The following is a 23,888-nucleotide window of genomic DNA, read 5'->3' as shown; positions in this document are numbered from 1 at the left end:
TTTGGCACTCACATCTTAACATGATATTTCTAAAAATATGTTGCATGGATAAAGCTGCTTTAGTCCAGTAAGTGTTCATCTTGAAATATTCCCATATAAAAGTTCTTCTCACACTTACCTAATAAAAATCAGCAAAGATTTCACAGCTAAAAGAAAAAAATACCATGACCTGAAGGGAGTTTTTTCAGTTTTGATTGTTTTAAGAACGTTGATCATTTAGAGGCCTTAGAAATGTGTGTACTGTATCAAAAATGATACACTAGACTTTATAGGGTTAAATCTAACGAAACCTCATTTTAGGGTTTTTTCAAAACGTGAAAAATGCTCAGAAAAAGGCATAATGTTATTTTATTCTTCAAATATTTTATGGAGGGTAGTTTGTGTTGTAGTTGTTTGTACCCATATAGCAAAATCACTGATTCACAAGAGGCAAATACAAAATTTGACTCCTTCAATCATTTTCTAAATGTCATAATACTGATGGTTTAGACCAATTTTAACGGAATGGCCAGTTGTGAATGGTGGTACTTTTTGTTGGACATTTATATATATTTAGTGTTTTATACATTTTATGTCAATATAAAAATAACTGATCAATAATTAAAAGCTCACAAAATGTTATATTGTCATGTTTACACTATATGATACACTAGGCATCTATAAATTAAAATAAAAAGTATCATATTATTTAAATAGAATTGTTTAGAATGTTTATTGTAGTCTGTAGGTTATTGAAAATAAGTTTTTACCTACATACACAAATGTTATATCTAGTGAAGTAAACAGCCTCACAGAAAACTTTATTACAATTATTTCATGATATATAACTTTCTTTAGATTGTGGGAGGGGACTGATCTCCACCGAGACAGATATTCATATCCCACTCTAAAATCTCTATAAATAAAATCTGAACTATACTGAATGTACAGGAGAGGGTATAGATTACAAGACAGAAGTATTAAGCAAGATGAAATAAACAATGAAACAGCTGAATCAGATCAAATTAAACTTAAAGCAGAAATCAATATTGCTGCATTTAGAATATCACTGAGAAGAGTTCATTTCATGTCTGCAATAGCTGCCTGTTCAACAAATTCAAGATCAACATTGATTCAACACTGAATTACTGTAATCTCTAATATATTATGTTTTATTTAAAACCATCTCTGGTATGTCCCCATTTAGAGAGCTAGCTGTAACAGTTTTCACCATTATCGTGGGGACTAAATCTCCCCACAAGGAGGGTAAGGAAACATCTTAATAAACACTAAACAATGTCTTATTGAAAATCTAAAAATGCAGAAAGTTTGTGCGAGGGTTTAGAGGTTAGGAAATAGAAAATATTATTTGCTAAATATAAAACAGGGAAGACAATGGAAAGCTCAACATGATTGAAAGTGTGTGTGTATGAGTGTTTGCTGGTGTGTGTGAGCTGGTTGTGACGTCAATCAGAGCAGAGAGAGAAAAGCTTCACACGCTGCAGCAGGTGTTCACATACACCCCTGTTATGAGCCAAATGAGTTAAGAGGATGAAGAAGCCAAACCGGTTACTGCATATGAATGGGGTTAAGCAGTCAATATAGACTTCAAAAACCACAACTAACTTGATAACCGTCGATAACCGATGATAGATGCACGTAAACCTAGAAAAGAGACAGCATTGTGTTGATACCGACAGTGTGTGTGCATCAAAGTGGCACTGAAAGTTGATTCTTGAGCTCTCTGTACCTGTGCGTGAGTGTGTTTGTGACATGTCTTTTCATCAGTATATTACCAGCCGTTGGGAAGTTGATTCTACGCAGCTCCACTGGGTCAGATGGATGCTGGGAACTCATGGCTTTACTGCTGCTGGGAAAGCTGCACTTCCTGCCCTCCAGCTCTGCCCGCTTCCTGTAACATCACACGCGCAGGAGCATTAAAGCAACACTCACTTAGTAGGAAATAGTTTATATTGCATTTCGGTCATAATTAGATTTAGAGAGAAACCTAATACACAGACCTGTCTGGTTTGCTGGTTTGTGCACAGATAAAGCGAGGAAAGAAAAAAAGAATTAGGGATAAATAAAATCAGCTTCTACAAAAGTAAAATATAAAGGATCTATCATTTTTATTCCTTTGCTTATTACCCTCTCATTCTTTTAAATTTTCATTCAAACGAAGGAATAACTCTAATGAATGATGGTTTTAAGTGGTTTTAAGTTTAACTCTACACAAGCAATATCTAGAAGATACAAGTTTAAATTTCAGAAAAAGTTAGAGCAGAGCTTAGAAAAATGTATTTTCACCATAGATCTATGATTTAAATGTATCAATTTCCTGGTTTTTCATGAATGAGTCACTTAATTCACTTAATTTCTTTGATGTCATTTAATCTGCATTCAAATCATCAAATTCTCAATCATTTCTCTGCTCAAATGTCTTTCTCTCTCACCTTTTAAAGAGTAGGATGAGGATGACAATGCTGATAATGAAAATGACCGCCAGCACTGGCCCCACCACCCACAGAAGCCCCTCCTCCTCGTCAACGATTGGCTGTGGCTCAACATCGGAGAACAGCACTACATCAGAGAATGGACTCGTGGAGTACACGGTCTGTCAATCAAAAATCAAAAACATCATTATTTCCTTTACTAAATGTTTCAAACCGAGCTATGTTCTTCTCAAAAATGATTCGCTCACACAATAAGTATTTAACACCGTATATCTAATCACTAAATTTTCATAGTGGACCCCTAGATACTCTAACATGAGAGAGAAATTAAGGACTTACATTCTGACCCAGTTCAAGAATAGCCAGCACAAAGCACACATACTCCTGTCCGTTTACAAGCGGCCGGTTTATAAATGCTCCATACACACGTCCGTCTCCTAGTTTGAATTCAGCTGGAAGATTCTGGAAATGAGCGCTGATGTACGCTTTTGCCTCCGCCTGCCTCCGTAGACGCACAGAGCGACCGGTACCATTAATCTCCCTCAGCAGCTGGAGAAACCAGAAAACAGACAAGCACATGACACAAGCTAAGTTAATCACAACAGACACGGCAACTCCCCTGTGTTGCACAAACATGTGTTTTAAACTTTGAACAGCTTTTTCAACAACGACAGCGAACAACTTGATGAAAATTGCAAACTGCAACTCAATTACAAAAATGTATTACCTCATCAATGTTAATCTCATCTGGATCACTCCATAAATTCTGGAAGTTTCCTCCTCTCTGCCTCTTCAGGGGGACAACCACAATGTAGAAACCCCTTCCAATAAAAATATGATATTAATTATTATGGGTGAATCTCATAAAGTGAAGTCTGGGGTTGCTCTTTGCTCCAAATGAAAAAACAAATCATAAAGAAAAATTTTTGCACTGTAAAACTGAATGCTAAAAATTCAGATTTTTTACCATCACAGGAATAAATTACATAAAATATATATTATTAAAATAATATTAAAACAGGAAACAGTTATTTTAAATTTTATTACCCTATTGAAAAAGAAATATACTAAAATGTAATTGAAATACATTTATTTCATGCTAAATATACTACAAATACATTTACATATTTATGCACTTAATAAAAATACCCTGCAATTGTACTTAGTATACTAAACTGGTATACTTGAAGTCTGCTAAATTGCAACAACTGATTTTCTACTTGATGCACTTTAATTGTGCGGAAGTAGTGTTGAAGTCCAACTAAAGATTTACTGAAGTATATTTGATTGTGTTCAAGTGGAACTATTGCAAGTATATTTTAGGTACTCTTTAAATATCTTGCATTTAAAGACTTATTATTCAAAGATCATACAATCCTCATCAATAGTGACATTAAAACACATTTTATGCTTAATATTAAAAAAATGTGCATTGTGCACTAGTAGTACTCCAAATAAAGTTTTATCATAATTTTTATATCCGTAAGTCTTGAGCGATATGTCAGTAAATATGTTCATATATTTTAACCACACTTAGTATGAAATAAATGTATTTTAAATGTATTACTTTTTATTAGGGTAATCTTTCACAATATTATTTTGACTGAAATTTTGATCAAATAAATGTAGCCTCTGTGAATTTTTGACTTTAGAATTTTACCACAATGGAAATCTGGAAATCTAATTTAGACCTGAACATAAACAGCTCAAAGTAAGTCAAATTTGAAGCTTTTAATAAATCCCACCCTCTATTTTCATTGGTGTATTCCTGACCTGACATTAGCCTGTCCCTGGATAGTGGGCAGCTGCAGGGTAGCGATGCTCTGAGAGCTGGTCTTGTCCAGCAGTAGGGGTTTCCTAGTCAGCAGGTTTGGAGCCGTCATGGCATCTGCACGGTGCTGCAGGCCTCCAGTGCCATCAGCTTTACTAGTTAACATGAAGGTGTAAAGAGACTGGGGCTTCAGCTTAGTCACCAACTTCTGCCCGAGCCGCCCATCCACCTCCACACTAGCACCATCACCATATGAGATCTGAGAGAGAAGCAGAAAATAGAAAAGCAAATAAATGTAAACTGCACACTTAACTGAACAAGACTATGCACATCTTGTGGCACACACACATTCGAGGAGGGCAGAGAGAGATTAAGACTGACACCTCAGACACTTGCTAACATGCACACACTCACACATTTATACAAACAATGTCATACACAATCCCATCTCAATATGTTGCATGAAGGGTGGTGATGGAGGAACAACACACACACACACACACGTTTGTTTTTATGCTGAGTTAATGATATCTTCTGTCATCTAAGCCAGTGATTCTCAACCAGGGGTCTGGGGCTCACCAGGGGGCCTCAGCACACTTAAAAGGGGGCCACAAAATGGCTTAAAATTATTTAAAAAAGACAAAACCAGCTTTAAAATAAAAAAACAGCAAAAAACTGACATCAGATTTCTTATTTTAATTCATTCTCTCAACAACTGACTTTTAGATAAAGAATTCCAACGGTCTTGAAAAATATATGAGGGAAATTTTGAAGTGTGATTTCTAGACCTGGAAAAGTCATGAATATACACTAAATCTATTTGTGTGTGTGTGTGTGTGTGTGAGATGATCAAAATTTGTATTCAGATTTAGTTTCACATCAGAGACATATTACGGTTCCAATTAACTATGTACAAATAGATGCCATGAAGCTGTCCACTTGTAAACTAAATCAAACTTTTTCTAGTTACATTAAGTTCTAAAATATTTTAGCATGTAGAAACATCTGAGAAACTGCAATTTTTGAGTAAAAATCTTTTTTTTTTTTTATCTTGAAAAGTAATGTAAATTTCTATAGTTTCTAAAAGTGTGAACCCTGAAAAACATTCAGTTCTTGAAACATCTAGAATTACTGAAGTTGTTTTAATTAATTATTTTATGCTAATATATTGCCACTCCTAGTTTGTGTAAATAAAAACATCTGAAAACAAGCAGCTTGTGTAAAGATACAGTGCTTTACAATACATTTTTAAAAATAAAGACAACTTCAAAACGTATTAGTGTATAATTTATGACGTAGAGCAAAGTATCGTCAATTTATATTTCCCACAGACAACTGAAAAACTTCTATTATATAAACCCATACTTATAAACCCATTAGTCGTCCAGGTTTTAATGTCATGGTGGCTTTTGGAGTCTCGAACCTTTTCACACGTAGATTTTCATCAAACCCAGACTCATGCTCTCACACAAACGCAGCAAAGTACTGAATTTCGCAGTACTTACAATAAGAGATGGTGCTTTATTACTGGTGGTTCGTGACTCCCAGGTCAGCAGCACTGAACTCTTCATAGCAGTTTTCACTCTGAAGTTCACAGCAAACACTATTGAAGAGAGAGAACAAAAAAAAAACAAGAGATCAACACATCACACATCAATACTTCAGCACACCTGAGCAGAACCTCTGGCCTCCAGCATTGCTAAAGTATTTATGAAGAACATCAAAGAATCTTTTCAACTGTTTCTACTAAAAACATTTACCACATCAGGCTGTTAGGGTGCACAGAGCTGCCAGGAGAAAAAAGAGCTAGTAAGTTGCTTTTTCTCATAGTGCTGACAAGAATTCATCACTCTTTTCTAAAGGCTCACCTTTACCATAGTTGTCTTATGAGATAATGGAGCACTCCACATTCACCTAGATCCATTTACAGAGAGATTCTCACCTTTTATCTACACTTAATGGACGTCACCGAACAAGAAGCTCAGACCAACAAAGACAGACAAAAAAATGACCAGACATAAACAGAAAATATCCTTCCAGACTAATGAAAATGTCGTGGTTTTGTTTAGGAAGGCTTGCCTGACAGTAAATGTTTGTGTGTGAGGAGGATACATATGAGTCCTACCTTCCTGTGCTGGTTGTGTTTTGATGGATATAGGGAGACTATAGGGCCCAGGGCCGTGTTTGCTAAGCACGCATACTCTCGCCACATACTCAGTATTTGGCCTTAGGCCGTTAAGAACCACTGTGGCCTCCGAAACGTCTGATTCCATTGCAATGTCCGTCCCATTACTATAGGTGACAGCGAACCACACACGGTAACCTTGGATCCGGTCATAGTTTTTTGGTCGCTCCCATCTCAGGATCACAGAAGAGGAGTTAATGTCTTCAGCTGTTAAGTTAGCCAAAAGCGGAACGGTTTCCTGTACGTTCACATTTAAAGCATCTGTTGTCCCTGGGGCTGTTACCATGTCGTCTGTGGTTGTTTGCACCACGTTTGGTGTTAAAAGTGTGAACTGAGCGCTTGAACCATAACCCCAGATGGTACGGGCTGCGAGACGGAACACGTACAGCACCCCTGCGCTCAAAGATGGGACAGTGTAGGTGCGCTCCTCAGCGTTTAGCTCTTGCACCATGAAAGAGTCTGAGGTTGGGTCAGCCTGGCCATATGAGAGCCTGTAGCCCAGCACAGGAGACAGACCAGCAGGGGGAGGCTGCCATTTCAGCAGGGCAGTGCCATCTTCCGATGGCGCAACTGTAAGCAGGGGCATACCTGGCACTGTGGAGTAGAAAATAATACTGTAGATCAACACTACATATGTTGCACTGTAGCTAAGATATGTGTAGGGTTAAGTGATATAATTGATTTTGTGGTTACTTCAATGATTAGTTCACCCAAAAATGAAACTGAAAAGACTTTCTTGTGCAATACACAAAACAACAAAGTTTCAATGTTCTTTTCCATGGAATTACAATGAGCAAGGACTAAAGATTTCAACCTTTAAAAATGACTCACTGAAATCCCCAGAAGAATGAATTCACTGGAAATCTTGACATTCACCATAGCGTTAATAAGAGAAGTACTCTTTTGAGTGAATTGTTTGATCCGGTCACTAATTGGCTGAATCGAAATGTCACAGACTCAATATCTAGTGATATTCACTAAAAATCTTGACATCCACCACAGCTTTTTTAAGTGAATATAAGTAGAGTGATTTGTTAACACATTTTTTAAAATTCAAATCTTATCAGTGAATTATTTGATCTGGTTCACGATATCGGTCTGAATGTTTCATTTAATGATCCAAAAGTTGAAATACTCTGATTTGTCAGATCTGGCTCACAAAATTGGCCTGAATGATTCGTTTATACATCCAAAACCTTATAATTCAAAAAGCTGAACTCATTCTGCGATATTCAGTCTTGACATTCACCATTTCTTTCCTTGGCACATTTTTTTATGTTAATAGAAGTAGTCTGATTTGTTGGAAAAAGTTTCTTTTGAGTCTTTCAGTGAATCATTTGATTCAGTTCAATGAATGATTTATTTATGAATCGAAAAGTTGAACTCACAGCTTATTAACACTCAAATTAACTCAATATCCAGTTGCAGCGATTGTGCAGAAGTGCAGAAGAGCAATTCTCAAATAATTCCCTTAGTGTTCTATGGAAAAAAAAAATGTCATGCAGGTTTGTAATAATATTATTTTCATTTTTGGGTGACCTTTCTCTTTAAGACTGAGATAAACATAAAAACAAGTGTATATACTTATGCATTAGCGTGTATGTATGTTGGAGTGTGTACACACATGATGGTTTAGTTCTGATGACTGTAGGTTTGCTGCGAGCTCCATCGCCTTTTGAGTTGAATGCAGCCACAGTCACAGAGTATTCAGTGTTTGGCCATAAATCAGTCAAAATTAGGTCCTAATAAACAAATATACATTTTACCATAACACTAATTCAACAAAAAGAAAAAAAAATCAAGGAAACCAAATGTAATACTGCACCACATAATCTGTATTCATATCAGAGACTGAGTAAGGAGGAATGCAAGGAATTGTTGCAAAATTAATGGGAGAAATCGCAATGCTCAATATGGCGGCGAATGGATGTCATTAACATTTTGATTGAGACACTGTCCGTTTTACTTTAGTACAGTATGTGCAAACACATTAGCTGGACTGGGATGTTTTTTTTTTTTTTACTATGATTTGAGCTAAAGAAGCAACTTTTTTTATATCATTGATATCTTAATGATTTGATTTGACTCTTGACTAACAGACTGCATTTTTTATCCACTCAGGTATATTTCTATTCATGCCTGCTGGCTAGATAAAACAAAAGCTGCCTGAAGGCATAACCAAGATAGCCGCAAAGTGAACTGATTAGCCTCAAAGGGACTTTGATTCATGTAAATATATGCATTCAAATTCTGGGTCATATTAAAAGTAGATATACTCACATATTGTTTCGAGTCATTCTGTGGCTGTTTACAAAAACAAGACATAAATAGTTAAAATTGATGTGAATGCCAAGATGTAATAGGATTATTCGCAACAACACAATGAATAAAGGTCTATTGAGAATAAATAGTGTGAAAGGTTCACTGGGACAATTACATGGTGGTTTTAAGGCTCTTAGTTTTTGAGATAGTTATCAGAGGTTCTGTCTCAGCATGCAGATAATAAGCAGATACTGATGTTATCTGATGATTTAGGCTAAATTAAAGTCCATTTAGAAAGCATTAGCTGAGCTAAGAAGCCTAATTACTGACAAACAAACAACTCGATCAGATCAAGTGATAGCTGGGATCTGCATCATATTTCTAATATATGTGATTCTTCAATTAGCAGCACTACTTGAAACCTTGAAAAAGCAAAACATCTTCAAACTGTTTCAACTATCACATTATCACATGCACTTGATCAAGTTAATTTTGATAAGTGTGATAGTGTGGATTTTGTTATATGACGGTAGAGACATTTTTTGAATATTGAATATTCACAAAGCAGGAATTCTTCGCTTTGCAAAACATTTACCAACAACTTTTGGTGAGAAGAAGCAGCAGTCATCCAGAAGTGAGCAGAAAAAAAGGTACTCCTCTCAGAAAACATACAAATAAAGAGAATTTTAGATGTTTAATTACTATTTGGAGCAATGGTATCGCTAGAAGACAGCTTAAAGAACTAATTTTTGTGAAAACCTCAAATTCGACCAAAACTGACATTTTTCACTTCTTTTGCCTGTAGCTCTAAATTAGACATATTGAGTGAATATTGAGAGTCCTTGATATTTGAGATTCAATTATTCTGTTTATCAAAGTGAGAACTACTCAGCAAAAATAAACACCCCATTTCTAAAGAAGGGGTGAAGCACATACTGACTGAGAAGTGTATTTATGTGTGTGTGTGTGTGTGTGTGTGTGTATGTGTCAGTGAGGTGAAGTCTCCTACCTGCGGGTCTCTCAGTAGGAGTTCCCTAATTCTGGGAGAGACTGTTCTCTCCCCTGCTGTTCGTCTGGCGTATGTCACCTGGTAACCACGAATCTTTCCATGCTGTCGCTCAGCAACTGGAGGTTTCCATGACACTCTGGCAGAGGTGGTGTTTAAGACCACAACATCCACACCCCGTGGCGGTGCGCTGGGCACTAAAGGGGCATTTCAGTAAAGGACATGTAATCACAGCTGAACATTCCTTCCTGCTCACAGGAGGAGGATGGAAAAGGTGAGGAAAAGAGGTGTGGCAATTTGTTGACTTTTGCCTTTTCACCAGGGTGACAAAAATACAATTGTCGACACAGATGGAAAAATCCTTCAAGAAAGAGGAGCTTGGGGGAAGTCAGGAAAAATGCAAGCACTTGTTTCAGGATAAGGCAAATGTTGAGAGGACAAGTGTGTCTTTGGTAGATGAAGGAAAGGGAGGCTAGCTTAGCTTCAGGTCATGGGTCAAATTAAGGCACCGTCATATAGACATACCGTCTTCTTCTGTACGGATCAATATCGGTAGGCTCTCAGGCCCTTGACCTGTGTCAGTGTGGACAGCAACTGACACAGAGTACAGGGTCCCTTTCTTCAGCCCCTCTATCCGATACCGGAAACAGTTAGATGGGATGTCCGAGATCCTCTGTACGGGGTCTTTCTCCCGTTCCACCGCCACATATCGGATGGAGTATCCTGTAATGCCTGCGTTTTCATCTATCAGGGGTGGAGCCCAGCTGAGCAATAGACTTGTGGAGGAGGGGCTTATGCATGTGACTTCCTGGGGAGGGGGTATAGACTCTGATTGGGTGGTTAGAGAAGTGGGCGGGTTTAATCGTGTGTTGATGCAGCAATGGTTAGTTTTAGTGTTGTTGTGAATGTAAATGTGTGGAAATGAAATGAAATCAGAAGAAAATAAAAAGAAAGACACATAAAAGGACAAAATAGACACGTAAAATGCTGTTGTGTTGTCAAATAAAATAAGACATCAAACTGCAAATAATTGTCAACATGGTGAACTGAAATGAAAAACAAATACGTTTAACATAAAACTTACTTGTTTGACTCCCTCTTTCCAGTTCCTTTCATTGAGTGTCTCAAGCTCTTACCTGCTCTTTACACTTAACCCACTTAAATAGGAATGATGACACTACCAAAATCTGCTGTGAAAAAAGGCTAAACGATCCGCCACCTACAGGATTTTCCCGCGAAAACATACCCGTACCACTCAAATTAGAAAACATTATTATATACTATGAAATTAAATGAAAAGACCAAGCTGAGCAAGGACATCTTGCTGATTAAATTAGTTAAGAAGCCTGCCAGCATCCAAAACATGTAGCTTTGTCTTTTCAGCAAGCAGAAGTGTGTTTGTGTTTGTTTTCTATAAAAGCTCTGCACAGTACATACGTGTTTGTGGAGTCTGAATGGTGATTTCACTGGTGAATGCCCCCAGGCCGTGTTTGCTGCGTGCTGCTAGTTGAAATATGTAGGTGGAAAACGGCTTCAGATTCTTCAACAGATAACTGGAGCTGGGATCGAATGATATTTTCTGAAAGACAGAGGTTTAAAGTAATTAGTATTAAACCAGACACTACAAAATGAAAACGTTTCGTATGTGTGTGTCTGTGTGTGTACCTGCTCTGGCTGGTCTCCAAGCCTGTAAATGAGCTCATAACCAGTGATGGCATCTGTACCACTGTGAGCAGGAGGGATCCACGACAGAAGAATGCTGGTCTCCGATTTCACTTCTGCCTTCAGTTCTGTGGGCTGGGACGGGACTAGAAATGAGAAGAGGCAGAAAGACGATGCTTAGAGAATGATGCAACTGAAAAAAAAATAGTCTGCAATATTAGAATCTATAAAATAATCCCAACTTCACATTCTGCACACCTCCTGTCTTGGCAATGATATGTAGATCGCTGGAAAGAGGTCCATCTCCCACTGCAGTGAAGGCGAGAACTCTAATATAGTAGGTTTTGTTCGGTGTCAGATCTCGTATGTTCAAAAAGTTAGCCCCTCGAACCATTTCCTTCTCCCATTGGCTCACAGACAGTGATGAATCCGAGGTGTAATACACCCTGTAACCAACCACCTGACCGTTGGCTTCCTCTGGCTCCTCCCACTGCACCATCGCTGTGGATCCACTCAGCATACGACCTCTGACACGACGAGGAGGGGAACTAGGTGCCTGTTCGGCCGTGCGAGCTTCCACTGTCTGACTCGGTGGGCCACGGCCAATCGAATTCACTGCCAAGACCCGGAAATGGTAATGTGAGTAGGGGCTGAGTCCACCCACGCTGTAACGAGTTGTTGCTATGGCATCAATTTCTTTAAAGGAGTCGGTGGAGGAGGCGGGACGATACTGAATGATGTAGTAAGATACAGGAAGTGGATTTCCACTGTCCCACATTAGAGTAATGCTGGTGGCAGATCGCTCCATGATAACCGGAGCTCCTGAAGGATTGGGAAGGGCTAAGGAGGAGGAAATGGATAACTTAGGGACATTTATTTAAAATAATAAATAACTATGTTTAATATTGTGTGCTGTGTAATATTTAAGTGAAAATTGTTAAAAAGTTTAACTTTACACTTTTCAGTACATTTATACTTTTATTAAGCAAGGATGCATTAACTGATCAAACGTAAGACTAAATATTTACATTTGTACATTACATACAAAAATATTTAGTTTCAAAGACAGTAAATGATGTTCTTTTGAACTTACTATTCATCAAAGAATCATAAAAAAATGTATCACTGTCTCCACAAAAATATTAAGCACAACTGTTTTTAACTTAAAATACAATATCATATAATAAGAATGTTAGCTGAGCATCAAATCAACATATAATGATTTCTAAAGGATCATGTGACAGAAGATTGGGGTAATGGCTGATAAAAATTCAGCTTTATCAGCAGTTATGGTGAACATATGAGACTTTTTTTCATTGAGTATCATCATTACATATGGTATAGCATTTAAGGCTTCACAGACCTAATGTGAAGGTTGTTCCGGAATGTAGTAATTACACCTCCTAAAAAGCTATTTTTGGCCAAATTCAAAAGCAGAAATGCGTTTTTTCTTACAGGGAAGGCTATGCATTGAAACCAGCTCAGTCAAACAAATTTTAAGACGGAGAAGGAAGTGCACCCGGAGTGAGTTGCTGCCTATGAAGAATGTTCCAAGTCGTTGACTTATGAGGTCATATTTCAGTTGGCCAGGAATTAGACAGCAAGCCAGCTCACTAGGCTTTGGAACAACCATCAGCCACCCTGCTTCCTAAATACTGGCTCTGACCATGGAACATATTGTTTAACTAAAAGCTTTTTCTTTCTTTGATAACATTAAACATCTTCAAAGAGCCTTTTAAATGTCACTCCTGCGTACCTTTAACTGTGATCTGGGCAACAGTTTCAATAACTCCGAGAGTCGACATGGCCACACACGTGTAGTTGGCAGACTGGCGTACATCTGTGAGCTCTAAAACATTCCGCCCAATAGGCATGTCATCTTCTGGAGTCAAATCCTCTGCTCCCAGCATCCATTTGACATATGGCATGGGAACGCCCACTGCCTGACAGGAGATATTCACACTTCCTCCCGGCATGATCTCATAATCCATCGGTGGCACTGAGAAGCGAGGAGGGATGCGACGTACTGAGGGTGTGAAAGACAGTGAGCCATTTATTAACTCATGCTAAAGACATTATTAATGCTACAGAGAGCACTGCGCCTAATATGATACACCCTCAAGATCTTGTACGCTGCAGGTTATCAATCTGTGAGGTAGTGAAGAGTGGGATAAGATGTGACTGTGCCTCCTCTTTAATGTCCCAGACTATGCATAATTTTTGTGACTGGCCATATAATTAGAAAGGACACATCAAACGCAGCTGCCTGTGAACACATGAGAAAAGTCCTACACATTTTATTTAAGCTAAATACTGATTTTGGCATGTCAAAGTACACATTGTACATTAGACATTGTAAAGCAAATTTATCCAGGCTTAAAAATATATTTCATACAAGTTGGTGAATTGATAGAGTGCAAAACAAGGTCAAATTTGTTAAAAAATTAGCCATGAAGAATTAAAAGAATTTTCCCAAAATGGTAGTCGTGGACTTAAATGTACCAGACAGTGATGCTGAATAAGTCCTTTAAATGTAATTAAATATTAAAAAAAGAAAAAAAGAAAGAATGAAAAAAGCTGAATTGAAAATAAAATGAAAAAACACTGACTTTTACTGGCTGGTTTATGAAAATGCTAATAATATGCAGCAAAATAAAACTGTTATGCATTAGTAAATTGTATCCTAAATCATATTCATATTAAAAAAATGCATTGTTAGTTCAAGGACCATTAAATAATATTAACTAACACATAAATGCTTTAGAAGTATATTTCATTGTTAGTCCATGTTAATTAATGTATTTAACTGATATTAACAAATGGAACCTTATTGTAAAGTGTTACCCTTTTGGGTAATATTTCTTTAGTAATATTAATTTTTTTATAGTCTTATGTTATGCATGCTTTCTTGTAATTTGTCTAGAACACCATGGAATATATTATATATTAATCATTTTCCTTCTACTGTATCTAATTGTTTTCTTGCAAACAAACAAACCATTCTCTCCCCTGCTTATAAATTGTGAAAATACAGAAAATGATGGTGCTGTAATGTCACAGTATTCTATAACATGAAGACCCATATAACCTAAGATGAATGTATGAATTAAATTGTAATTATTTGTTCAGATGGACACAAGTTCAAATGAGTACACGGCTTTACTATGATATCATTTGCTATTAGGAACGCAGTTAAGTAAGATCAGGTGAAATATGGCAGATTAGTGTCAAATGACATATGCAGTATTAGGATCTGGAAAGTGAGTTAGACTGTCCGGAGGGAGGGAATCCCAGTGGAGGGGAAGGATTATGTGGATGTGAGGGTCTGAGACTTAGGTTAGAGTAAGAAACAGTGTTGGTTGGAGAGGAAGAACACTTACCATCTCTTAACTCTATAGAAGAGTCCGGCAGTGAGAAATGAGCATAGAAAAAAAAAACAAATAATGACAACATATCTAAGGTAAGAGGAGATGATCTAAGAAGAATCAGACAGATCAGACTACACTATTCATAAAAATGTGTTATTTACAGGTTTTATTTTCTAATTCTACAGCACTCAAATAAGTAACACAAAGCTGTACCTCTGACATAAAGGTTAGCTGGTGTTGAGTAGCGCGTTCCTTCGCTGTTGGTCGCGACACACTCGTATTTACCCTGATCGGTTTCTTCACTCTGATCAATCTGAAGTGCACCTGTATACATATGCACATATAAAAGCATTTACATTTACATGACGATACACTTTGTCACCAGCCCAGTACTTTGGAAGAAATGTTCTAGGTTGTGTACAAGTTATGCTCTATTGACAAGCATATATTTTTTCATATACAATTTTATAAAGTTAGTAAGCAATTCTATCATGCTAGTGTATACAACAGTTTCTACTGTATGTGTGCATTTTACAGTTTATCCTGGCACAATACATTCCCTCTTTTCTGTGGAACAGCATGTCACAGATGCTTTACACAGAGCTTAATTTGTACTGAACCTGTAACATTTTGCTAACTGTAACTCAGACATGCCAACACCACACAAACTTGTTTGCATGTAAATATCAGCACAAAATGACAGAGTTAAAGAGTATAACAATCACTGCAGTATTAAATACTTTCCAAGAACAAATTTTCAAGAATAAAATAAACCAAATATTGTCTTAATATCTCAAAACAATCAAACTAGTGACCTTGCCGAAGAGAAAAAGAAGCAGTCAGCCTCTTTCAACAATGTTATTTAAATATTAATAGTTAGATAGAGATGCAAACAGACAGAAATGACTCCAAGAGACACAGACTGTTGCACTGCCTGTAGAGCAGATTCTAAAAAGGCTTCATTAAAAAGACAAGATATAAATAAAAAATAGCCTGATTTATGATCCAAGTAGAAATTTCTAGCTGAAAAATGAAATGGCATTTAATTAGAGGGAGAAAGAAGTGAACAAATCCACAGAGGGATCAGAAGAGCGTGATAAAAACAGAGAAAGTAGGAAAAAAATGCTTTAATTTGTGCAAAGCAACAGTATTTCACTAAAACGTCAGTATTTTCTGTAATGTTAGTGACAGCAAAACATGTCACTGAAATTGCTTAATGATCTTCATTTCACAATAAGAGATAATATAAGATGATTTAGCCAATCTCTATTTAGCTGGAAAACACAAGCCATCTCTCATTTCTGTTCCTCAACAACAAATTATAGCATATATATCATATTTTTTCCTTTCACACAATGGTGCAACCATTCTAGACTGGAGGGGGAATAAAAGCTGATTTCCATGGCTTTTAGTCCTAGCTCTTAGCTTTGAAGACAACTAAACACTATAGTGCACTTTTGTGTAATATACACATTTAAAATGTATAGCCTTAATGGGGACAACAGACCAAAAGCTATAGATGACTCATCTATCAATTTTTTTATCCAATAATATGCTCTAGAATGCGAATGTCCCTCCTCCTAATATAACCTATGTAGGTTTTAGGGATGAGCCTTTCAATAAGTCCTGCCCAAGCTTCTTGTTTCAAAAAGTAATACCACCACAAGAAAGAAAACCACTAAAGTAAATCCTCTTTAAATATTTTTTTTATCAGCTCACAAAATTAATGTCTATTTGATTTTAATTCACCATGAAAATAACACATTGAGATAAGATCTGTGTAAAGGGGAGGAAGTTTTATAATGGCGACAGAACATTAATCATGATAAACACAGTCTCTGAAAATGACACGGTTAGTCAAACAGAGAGAAAGAGAGAGAGAGAGATGAAAAGAGAGGAAGGGAAGGGGAAGAAAGAAAGAGAGCGGTAAGGCGAGGGTAGATCTGGTGGGTTGCTTTAGTCTCTTACCTCGGATAGGTGTACCCCCTGGATGTGTGAGAATGAAAGCAGATGGGAGATTAAAGAGAAGAGGAGTTAGTGCAGCGAGGGAGAATGAGAAAAAGACAGAGTGACAGAGAGAGAGAGAGAGAGAGATCAAAAAAGATACAGAGAAAGAAAACAGAAAGATAGAGGGATATAGTAGAAACAGCAAAAAAAATTGTGCAAGAAAAAGAGAAAAGGGGGAGGAGGGAGACTCTTCATGTCTTAAGTGCAAAGTGTATGTTGGGTTTTTATGAGATGACAAAAGAGGTTGTCTTAACTGAACAGAAAAGAAAATTTTCCGTCATTTGGCACGTTTTTAAAATAGCTACGATTATAAATATTCAGATTTGGATATGAATCTTTACAAATATATATATAAATGAAATTAATTTAAAGCATTTTTTATATATATATATTTAAAATAAAAAATAATAAAAAAAAAATGAAAAAATGCTTTAAATTAATTTCATTTTTCACAAACATAAGGCATCTAGTCTATTATGTATCCCTGTTTCAGAAACCCTTTTAAAGCATTCTCATACCAAAAGAGGGAAAGAAGGATTAGAAACAAAGTAAAAGTTTTAAAGCACCCCTGTGAAATGTAATTAATGTTTTGAAAGGAAAACAACCCATTACAAATGCAGTCCAGTTTAATAATTCATGAAATATTGTTTGTATTAAATTAGATGCCCAGATTACAAGACCAAAGAGTGTAATAAAAAGCCAAGAATCCGCTACTTTGTTGTGATGCTACTGTTATGATATCAATGTCACACTATAAATACCAAGTGTTACATGTTTACTAAGAGAAAAAAAAAAACTTGACAGAACATGACGGAAAATTTACAACCAAGTCCGTCAGTACAACGATTATTTGTAGCACAACCTCTGAATGACACCTCCGTTTTCTAAGAAAGCAGATCATAAAACCAGTGCAATAGAGAACATATCCTTAGGAATAATAATCGAAAAGAACACAGAGACTTAAGACAGGCAGACTCGAGCCCAGAGAGAGGAGAAAGCCAAAAAAGGCCACGGTTTTGGGTGAAAAGCCACTGTAACATTCAGCATTAGGACATTCAAACCTATCTAGGCAACAAAGTGAAAAAAAGAGAGAGAGAAAGAGAGAGATCTTAAAGAGTGAGGGGGTAGTGATGCAGGAAATCCAATGCCGAGGGCAGTGAGCGTTTGGAGAAGTGAACGAGTGAGCCAGTGAAGGAGGGAGCCAGAAAAAGTAAGTGAGAGTGGAAGCCAGAGTCTCGGTATCACACGTTAGAGGGGCAGCGCTCGGGTAAGGGGGGCTGTATCTACTGTACGTGACTGCTGTGAGACTATGTGCGTGGAGAGAGGGTGACTATACTGTTAGGGGGGATACAAAATATAGATATATCATGCGCTTTACCAATAACTATATGTTTGTTTGATTTGTGCTTGAACATGTGAGTGTGTGTTGTGCCTCAGAATAGCACACTTACCAAAGGACTCTGTAGATTAAAACACAGAAAGAGAGACAGCACATTTATCACTTAAGGTCCTCACACAGCAAAAACAGTGTGTTTGAGACTGTGTGTGTGTGTGTGTGAGAGAGAGGAAGCATATTAGGCTACATGATTTCTTTAAAGGTGCACTCAAAGAGGTTTTGTGTGTAAGTTTGTAGCATGGGAATTGATGGCTGTTATGGATTGTTACATCGGTCTGGCAGTGACTACATGACACTTGTTTTTTCCTACTGTTATGATTAGTCTTGTGTATGTGTATTGTATTCTCTGGTTTACTTGTTCTGTTTAGAAGTACTTTTATTATTATAGTTTCTAAAGTGTATAGCAATGCATCATATAAACTATATACACATTTAAAAGTTTTGGTATGTTTTTTAAAATGTATTGTAATGTCTCTCATGCTTACTAAAACTGTAAAAACAGTAATATTGTGAAATATAATTACAATTTAAAATATATATTTTTACAATTTAAAATATATATTTTTTCTATTTTTATATATATTACAATATAATTTATTTCTGTGATGCAAAGCTGAATTTTCAGCAGTCATTACTCCAGTCTTCAGTGCCACATGATCCTTCAGAAATCATTCTAATATGCTGATTTGATGCTCAAGAAATATTTCATATAATAATAAATGTTGAATTAATCGTAATATTTTTGTAGAAACAGCCATTTTTTACAAATTCATTTATTTGAAAAGGAAAACATTTGAAACATTAAAACAAGTTTTTACTGTCACTTTTGATCAATTCAATGCTGAAAAAAGTATTATTTGATAACTGACTATATTATTATTTGATAACTGGCCAAACTTTATTAATTATGTATTAATTATTATTACCATAGCGGTATAAATTTTGGTGGATCACTAATGAATAAATATAAATAAATATTGGGCATCATTAATGAATTATGTATATGAAGTAAACATATTATCTTATTATTAATAATAATATCATTAATATTTGTAACTTGTTTTTACAAGCAAAAATGCTGGTCATGTAATTTCATGTAGAATAAAATATAAAATATACAGATATGACTCCATCTCATTTGGGTGTACATCATTTAAAACATATATATAAAATATACTATTTCTTTTTTATGTGTAAAACATTTTAACGAGACACATTTGCAAAGTGCATCTTTAAACATATAGAATAGGAGCACAGAGACTGTGTGAATCCTTCAGAGCACACAAACCTGAGCGTAGCTGTTTGATCCGCCCATGAGTGTGTGTATCTATGGGGAGGAAATCTTTAAACCAGGTAATCTCAGGGTCAGGTGTTCCGCTAGCTGCACACAGCATGGTAGCGGTGCGAGAACGCTCCACCACCTTCAACTGAGGGCCCATGTCTATAGAGGGGAAACCAGTGGGAAGCTGGTCCTCTGAAATAAACAAAAACAAACAAGCATTACAATCACACCCTTCAATGAAGGACTTCGATCTTCACAAGGTGAAGGTGATCTTATGCAGATGTTATGCAAAGTAGCACACATTTTGTTTTTTTTTCATTAAGAACTTATTCCTTAGGGATGCATTTTTAATTTTACACAAAAAAAAACATGTATATATGTTTAGCTTTGTCCAAGTTGTTATTTCAATTTAAGATATTAATAAAAATGTATTAAGATGACAAACAGTGACGTTGCATCTGAGATCAATTTTAATTTTACCAAAAATTAGCAAATATATATTTTTATTTTTGTTAAATGTATTATTTCAATTTAAGACATTAATTAAAATATATAAAATCAATTATTAACACAGCAATTTTATTATGTTATTAAACAAATATTATTACTGTTTCAGTTTGCTTTCTAAAATCATTTTAGAAATTATGAAATATATTGCAATTAAAGTATTTTGTTCTATAGAAAGATTTTGTTTTAAACAATAAGAAAAAAAATTATAATATGTTATCAACATATTACAAAGTAAATATTCTTCATATAATATTTTAAAAATTTGCTTTGGCTTACAGTGATGACCTAAAAGCCTCAGAGTTGTCGAATTTAGAAAATAACGTGCTTTTACAACATGCTTAAATTATACAGCTACCATTATATTTCAGGAAGTTGTAAGGGAATTATTACTTTATGGGGTCCTTGGCATTCAAAAATAAAAAATAAAACATGGTTTAATATACAATCTCAACAAAATTTACTCCACGGTGCATACAGTTGATTCAGAGATTCAGCATGGGCCTAAACCTGTATATTCTCCATTATATTGGTTATTATTCACTGAATGAAAACAATTATCTTCTAATTAGTATTTCCCAGACATTCTATGTCAGTGCATCTCTAAAAATAACAGTAATACTCAGAGATGCCATGTTTTAAGCAAGCTTGACAGAAATGCACTTCAGATGTCCATGTAAGAGCTAACTCTTGAAGAAGCTTCTAGTCAGATCTGTGCCTACCGCGGAGTACACTAAGACGAGTGGAGGCGCTGATCTCTCCTGCTTCGTTAGATGCCACACATTCATACACAGCCTCATCACGGGGGGTCCGCAGCGGCTGCACTCGCAACACAGACCCTGAACCATCCTCAAACTCTATCACCTACACAGACACAGAGGCAAATGCGTTAGTAACTCCCTGAATAGCTTGTGTGTCTTTATAGACCATGTGTATGGCATCCTTTGAGCCAGGGCAAATGTGTGAAGTTACGGAAAGTGTACTGTGGGAATCTCACTTTAGTAGTGTTACAACCTTGTATCGCTGCTTGCAGCAAATGTGTAAGCAAGCTGTCTGTATGGTTTGTGTTTGTTCAGTTGAGGCGTGTTTACCTCAAATCTCTGGTTGGTGACTTTTTTGCCTTTTCTGCTCCATGTGATTTTAGGCTGTGGATCTCCTGTGGCTTGACATACGAAGGAGGCCACACCCCCCTGAACCCCTATCTGATCAACGGGTGTCCGGGTGAACCGAGGAGGACCTGCAGAGAAAGACAGAGATTGGTCAACTCAGAATTGTCTTGAGGATAGGGAAACCTTTACTATTTAAAATCTCCAGAAAGGACATTGATAAATGCATCTATGCATCATGAAGTTGTACTTCTCACATAGAGTAGTTTACAAGCAGAATTTAAAATTAACAAGCACCAGATGCACTAAATATAATAATATAATAAAATGTACTCATAAAGCATACATACATACACGCAGGTGCAAAAAAATCTCAAAAAATTATAATATTGTGAAAAAGTGTTTCTGTAAATGATTTCAAAAAGTGAAACTTTCCTATATTGTAGAATGAACATACGTTAAAGAACTTGAACTTTTCTGTTTTGCAGATCCTTTTTTTGATTGATCTTAAGAAATATTCTAATATTTTGAGATACTGGATTTTTGACTTTCATGAGCTTTTGAAATGTTTGAAGCAAAAACTTTTGAAGTGTTTTACTTTACATGTAATGAATCTAGAATAAATAAAAGTTTCACTTTTGAAATAAGTAAAAAAAAAAAAAGAACATTTTCACAATAATTTAATCTAATAAAAATTTCATGACAATCAACCATGATGTTTTAGGATCTGCTATAGTAAATGCAGTAATAAATACTACATTTTATTGCATTTTTTATGATACCAGTAAAATGGTAAAAGATATTTATGATTATTTTTCTCCATAAACCAATCACAGGTAGGAATGGAAAAAGTTATTGTCTGTAACTTAACATGTTAGCATCAGGTCAGCACTGATAGCTTTGTGGGGAGTGTGCTGATATAAAGGGCTGTTACTCTATGGGCGTCCCGAGTTCAAATCCCAGCTCGAGGACCTTTCCTGCCCTGCCCCCTTTCTCTTTCCCACTTCACTTCCTGTCTCCTCTACACTGTACTATCACAATAAAGGCAAAAATGCCATTCCCCCAAAAAACATTAGCATCACCATCTCGTCCCCTGACCGCAATGTAAAGTTAAAAACCCTTGTATTCTATGCCGCTTCATTACATTCCACTCTGTCCAGCTGCACGCAAGAGAACGAATCATGTGGGAAAAGTTTAAAAGTAAAACCAAGGCTTAAAATAATTACCACATTGTTATCCCTTGTTGAAAATGACAATACATTTTTACTTTAAATCCATAAAACCTATTTGAAAATCAGGCTGTGACTTCATGTGTGCATTAAAAGTGCATTACGGAGTGAATTAACTGAGGAAAGTGCAGATAAGCTGTGTGATTGATGCAGTCTGCAGTGCAGTGCTTGCTAATCCACTCGATCTAAGGATGATGTCACATTAATCTGCTCTGTAACCCACTGACCAGCAGCTCTAAACTAATGACATGTGTAACTAATCAAAGGCTCAGCTTAGGTTCAACCAGAACAATGAAGTGAGTGCGTGGGTGAAAGTTTGTGTCATTACCCCAGAAGATGTGAGATGAAATCTCTTCATCTTCACTTTACATGCTTTAATCTGCAAAGGCTCAGATAATGTTTACAAAAGAAAGCCCTTGAGTGCAACTACTCTTACATTTTTATAAAACACAATTACAAAGACCAAAGAGAGAACAATGTTTATAATAATTAATATAAAATAATTTTATTCAAAAAATTAATCATAATAAATTAAATACAAATATAATTAAAGTTTTTTTTTTCCAGCATGTAAATTCTTAACAACTAAAACCAAAATGTTTTTTCTTTCCTCTTCTAATAGAGAATAATATAACGCCAGCCTGATTATCTGCTTTAATGTTGTATCGTGGTCATCAAATGAAAAACTAAAAATCCATGTATTAAACGTTGACGTCATTTCTTCACGTAGTAAGCGAAGGCCACAGTTGTCTTGTAAACACTGATCCGGACATTTGGTGCAGTGAAAGAAACAAATGGAGGATAGTATTATAATCCATCCAACTGGTTTAGCATGATGAAATTGCTTAGCATGTTCAAAAACCTTATTTTTTAATTACATACTACTTTGTAAGCTGCATTAAAGTGTGCCTTTATCCTTTGCAAAGGTGGGGAAGAAGAATATTTCACAAAAACAGCCAGCAATCATTCTGCCTCTGTTTTCTATGTATTTGATGTCTGTGTACTCACTTTGTGTATGCGCCAGCTGGAGCACGCTCAGTAGAATCAGTAGTACCGGCTGGTAGGCGCTTCTGTAGATCATGTGACCTCTGGCCATCCTCTCATTGGCTTGTCTATGTGGATCACCAAGCTGTAAGTGCACTCATAACCTAAAGTAAACATGTGAACAAGCAAACATATCTGTCAGTCACATGTGCAGGCCGCAGCACAACACGAGTCGATTGCATTAATCAATTAGTACTCTGTGTGTAAGACTTTCTCTGAGGATCAGATAACAAATTACTGAGTGGTCAATCAATCCGTGAACATATCATTTAACATAGAGCCTTCACAGAAAGAGAGTAGTCTAGCTTGCGTTAAAGGAACAGTTCACCAAAAATGAAAATCCTGTCATCATTTACAAACTCTAATGATATTCCAAATTGAATAGGGGATTTTTGAGCTACGAAAAAATTGTAAATAAACACAAATAAATAAACACATCAATAAACCAGCATTAAAAAATATGGCTACAGAACATTTAAATACAATGCAAAACTATGTAGGGATTCATTTTATAGTGATTGTTCGGTCATTTTTTGAAGCTTGACTACCCATTCATTTCCATGTAACAGAAAACAGTCACCAGGAAATGTAAAACATCTCCTCGTGTTCCAATTAAAAAAAAGAAAGAAAA

The 23,888-nt window shown here is 36.1% G+C and overlaps 1 protein-coding gene across 1 annotated transcript in view; it reads right to left on the bottom strand.

Moving 5' to 3' along the window:
• The window catches only part of LOC306874410 (receptor-type tyrosine-protein phosphatase delta-like), a gene marked incomplete at its 5' end in the record, with an annotated part of 39,443 nt that extends 16,134 nt beyond the window's left edge, over window positions 1-23,309 (bottom strand). The window contains 21 exons of the mRNA XM_079424442.1: window positions 1,776-1,891; window positions 2,433-2,593; window positions 2,772-2,981; window positions 3,160-3,253; window positions 4,206-4,462; window positions 5,709-5,806; window positions 6,329-6,982; window positions 8,013-8,130; window positions 8,669-8,692; window positions 9,660-9,853; window positions 10,182-10,484; window positions 11,094-11,235; window positions 11,322-11,464; window positions 11,577-12,158; window positions 13,075-13,344; window positions 14,900-15,010; window positions 16,655-16,672; window positions 19,378-19,563; window positions 20,601-20,742; window positions 20,970-21,115; window positions 23,222-23,309. Coding sequence (XP_079280568.1) covers window positions 1,776-1,891; window positions 2,433-2,593; window positions 2,772-2,981; window positions 3,160-3,253; window positions 4,206-4,462; window positions 5,709-5,806; window positions 6,329-6,982; window positions 8,013-8,130; window positions 8,669-8,692; window positions 9,660-9,853; window positions 10,182-10,484; window positions 11,094-11,235; window positions 11,322-11,464; window positions 11,577-12,158; window positions 13,075-13,344; window positions 14,900-15,010; window positions 16,655-16,672; window positions 19,378-19,563; window positions 20,601-20,742; window positions 20,970-21,115; window positions 23,222-23,309 — 4,057 coding nt within the window. The remainder of the gene's footprint in view (window positions 1-1,775; window positions 1,892-2,432; window positions 2,594-2,771; window positions 2,982-3,159; window positions 3,254-4,205; window positions 4,463-5,708; window positions 5,807-6,328; window positions 6,983-8,012; window positions 8,131-8,668; window positions 8,693-9,659; window positions 9,854-10,181; window positions 10,485-11,093; window positions 11,236-11,321; window positions 11,465-11,576; window positions 12,159-13,074; window positions 13,345-14,899; window positions 15,011-16,654; window positions 16,673-19,377; window positions 19,564-20,600; window positions 20,743-20,969; window positions 21,116-23,221) is intronic.
• Between the last annotated feature and the right edge of the window lie 579 nt (window positions 23,310-23,888).

This window comes from Barbus barbus, assembly GCF_936440315.1.
Source record: "Barbus barbus genome assembly, chromosome: 8".
Classification (NCBI taxonomy): domain Eukaryota; kingdom Metazoa; phylum Chordata; class Actinopteri; order Cypriniformes; family Cyprinidae; genus Barbus; species Barbus barbus.
The sequence above is the reverse complement of the archived record's forward strand: the minus strand, read 5'-3'. Positions and strand labels throughout refer to the sequence as shown.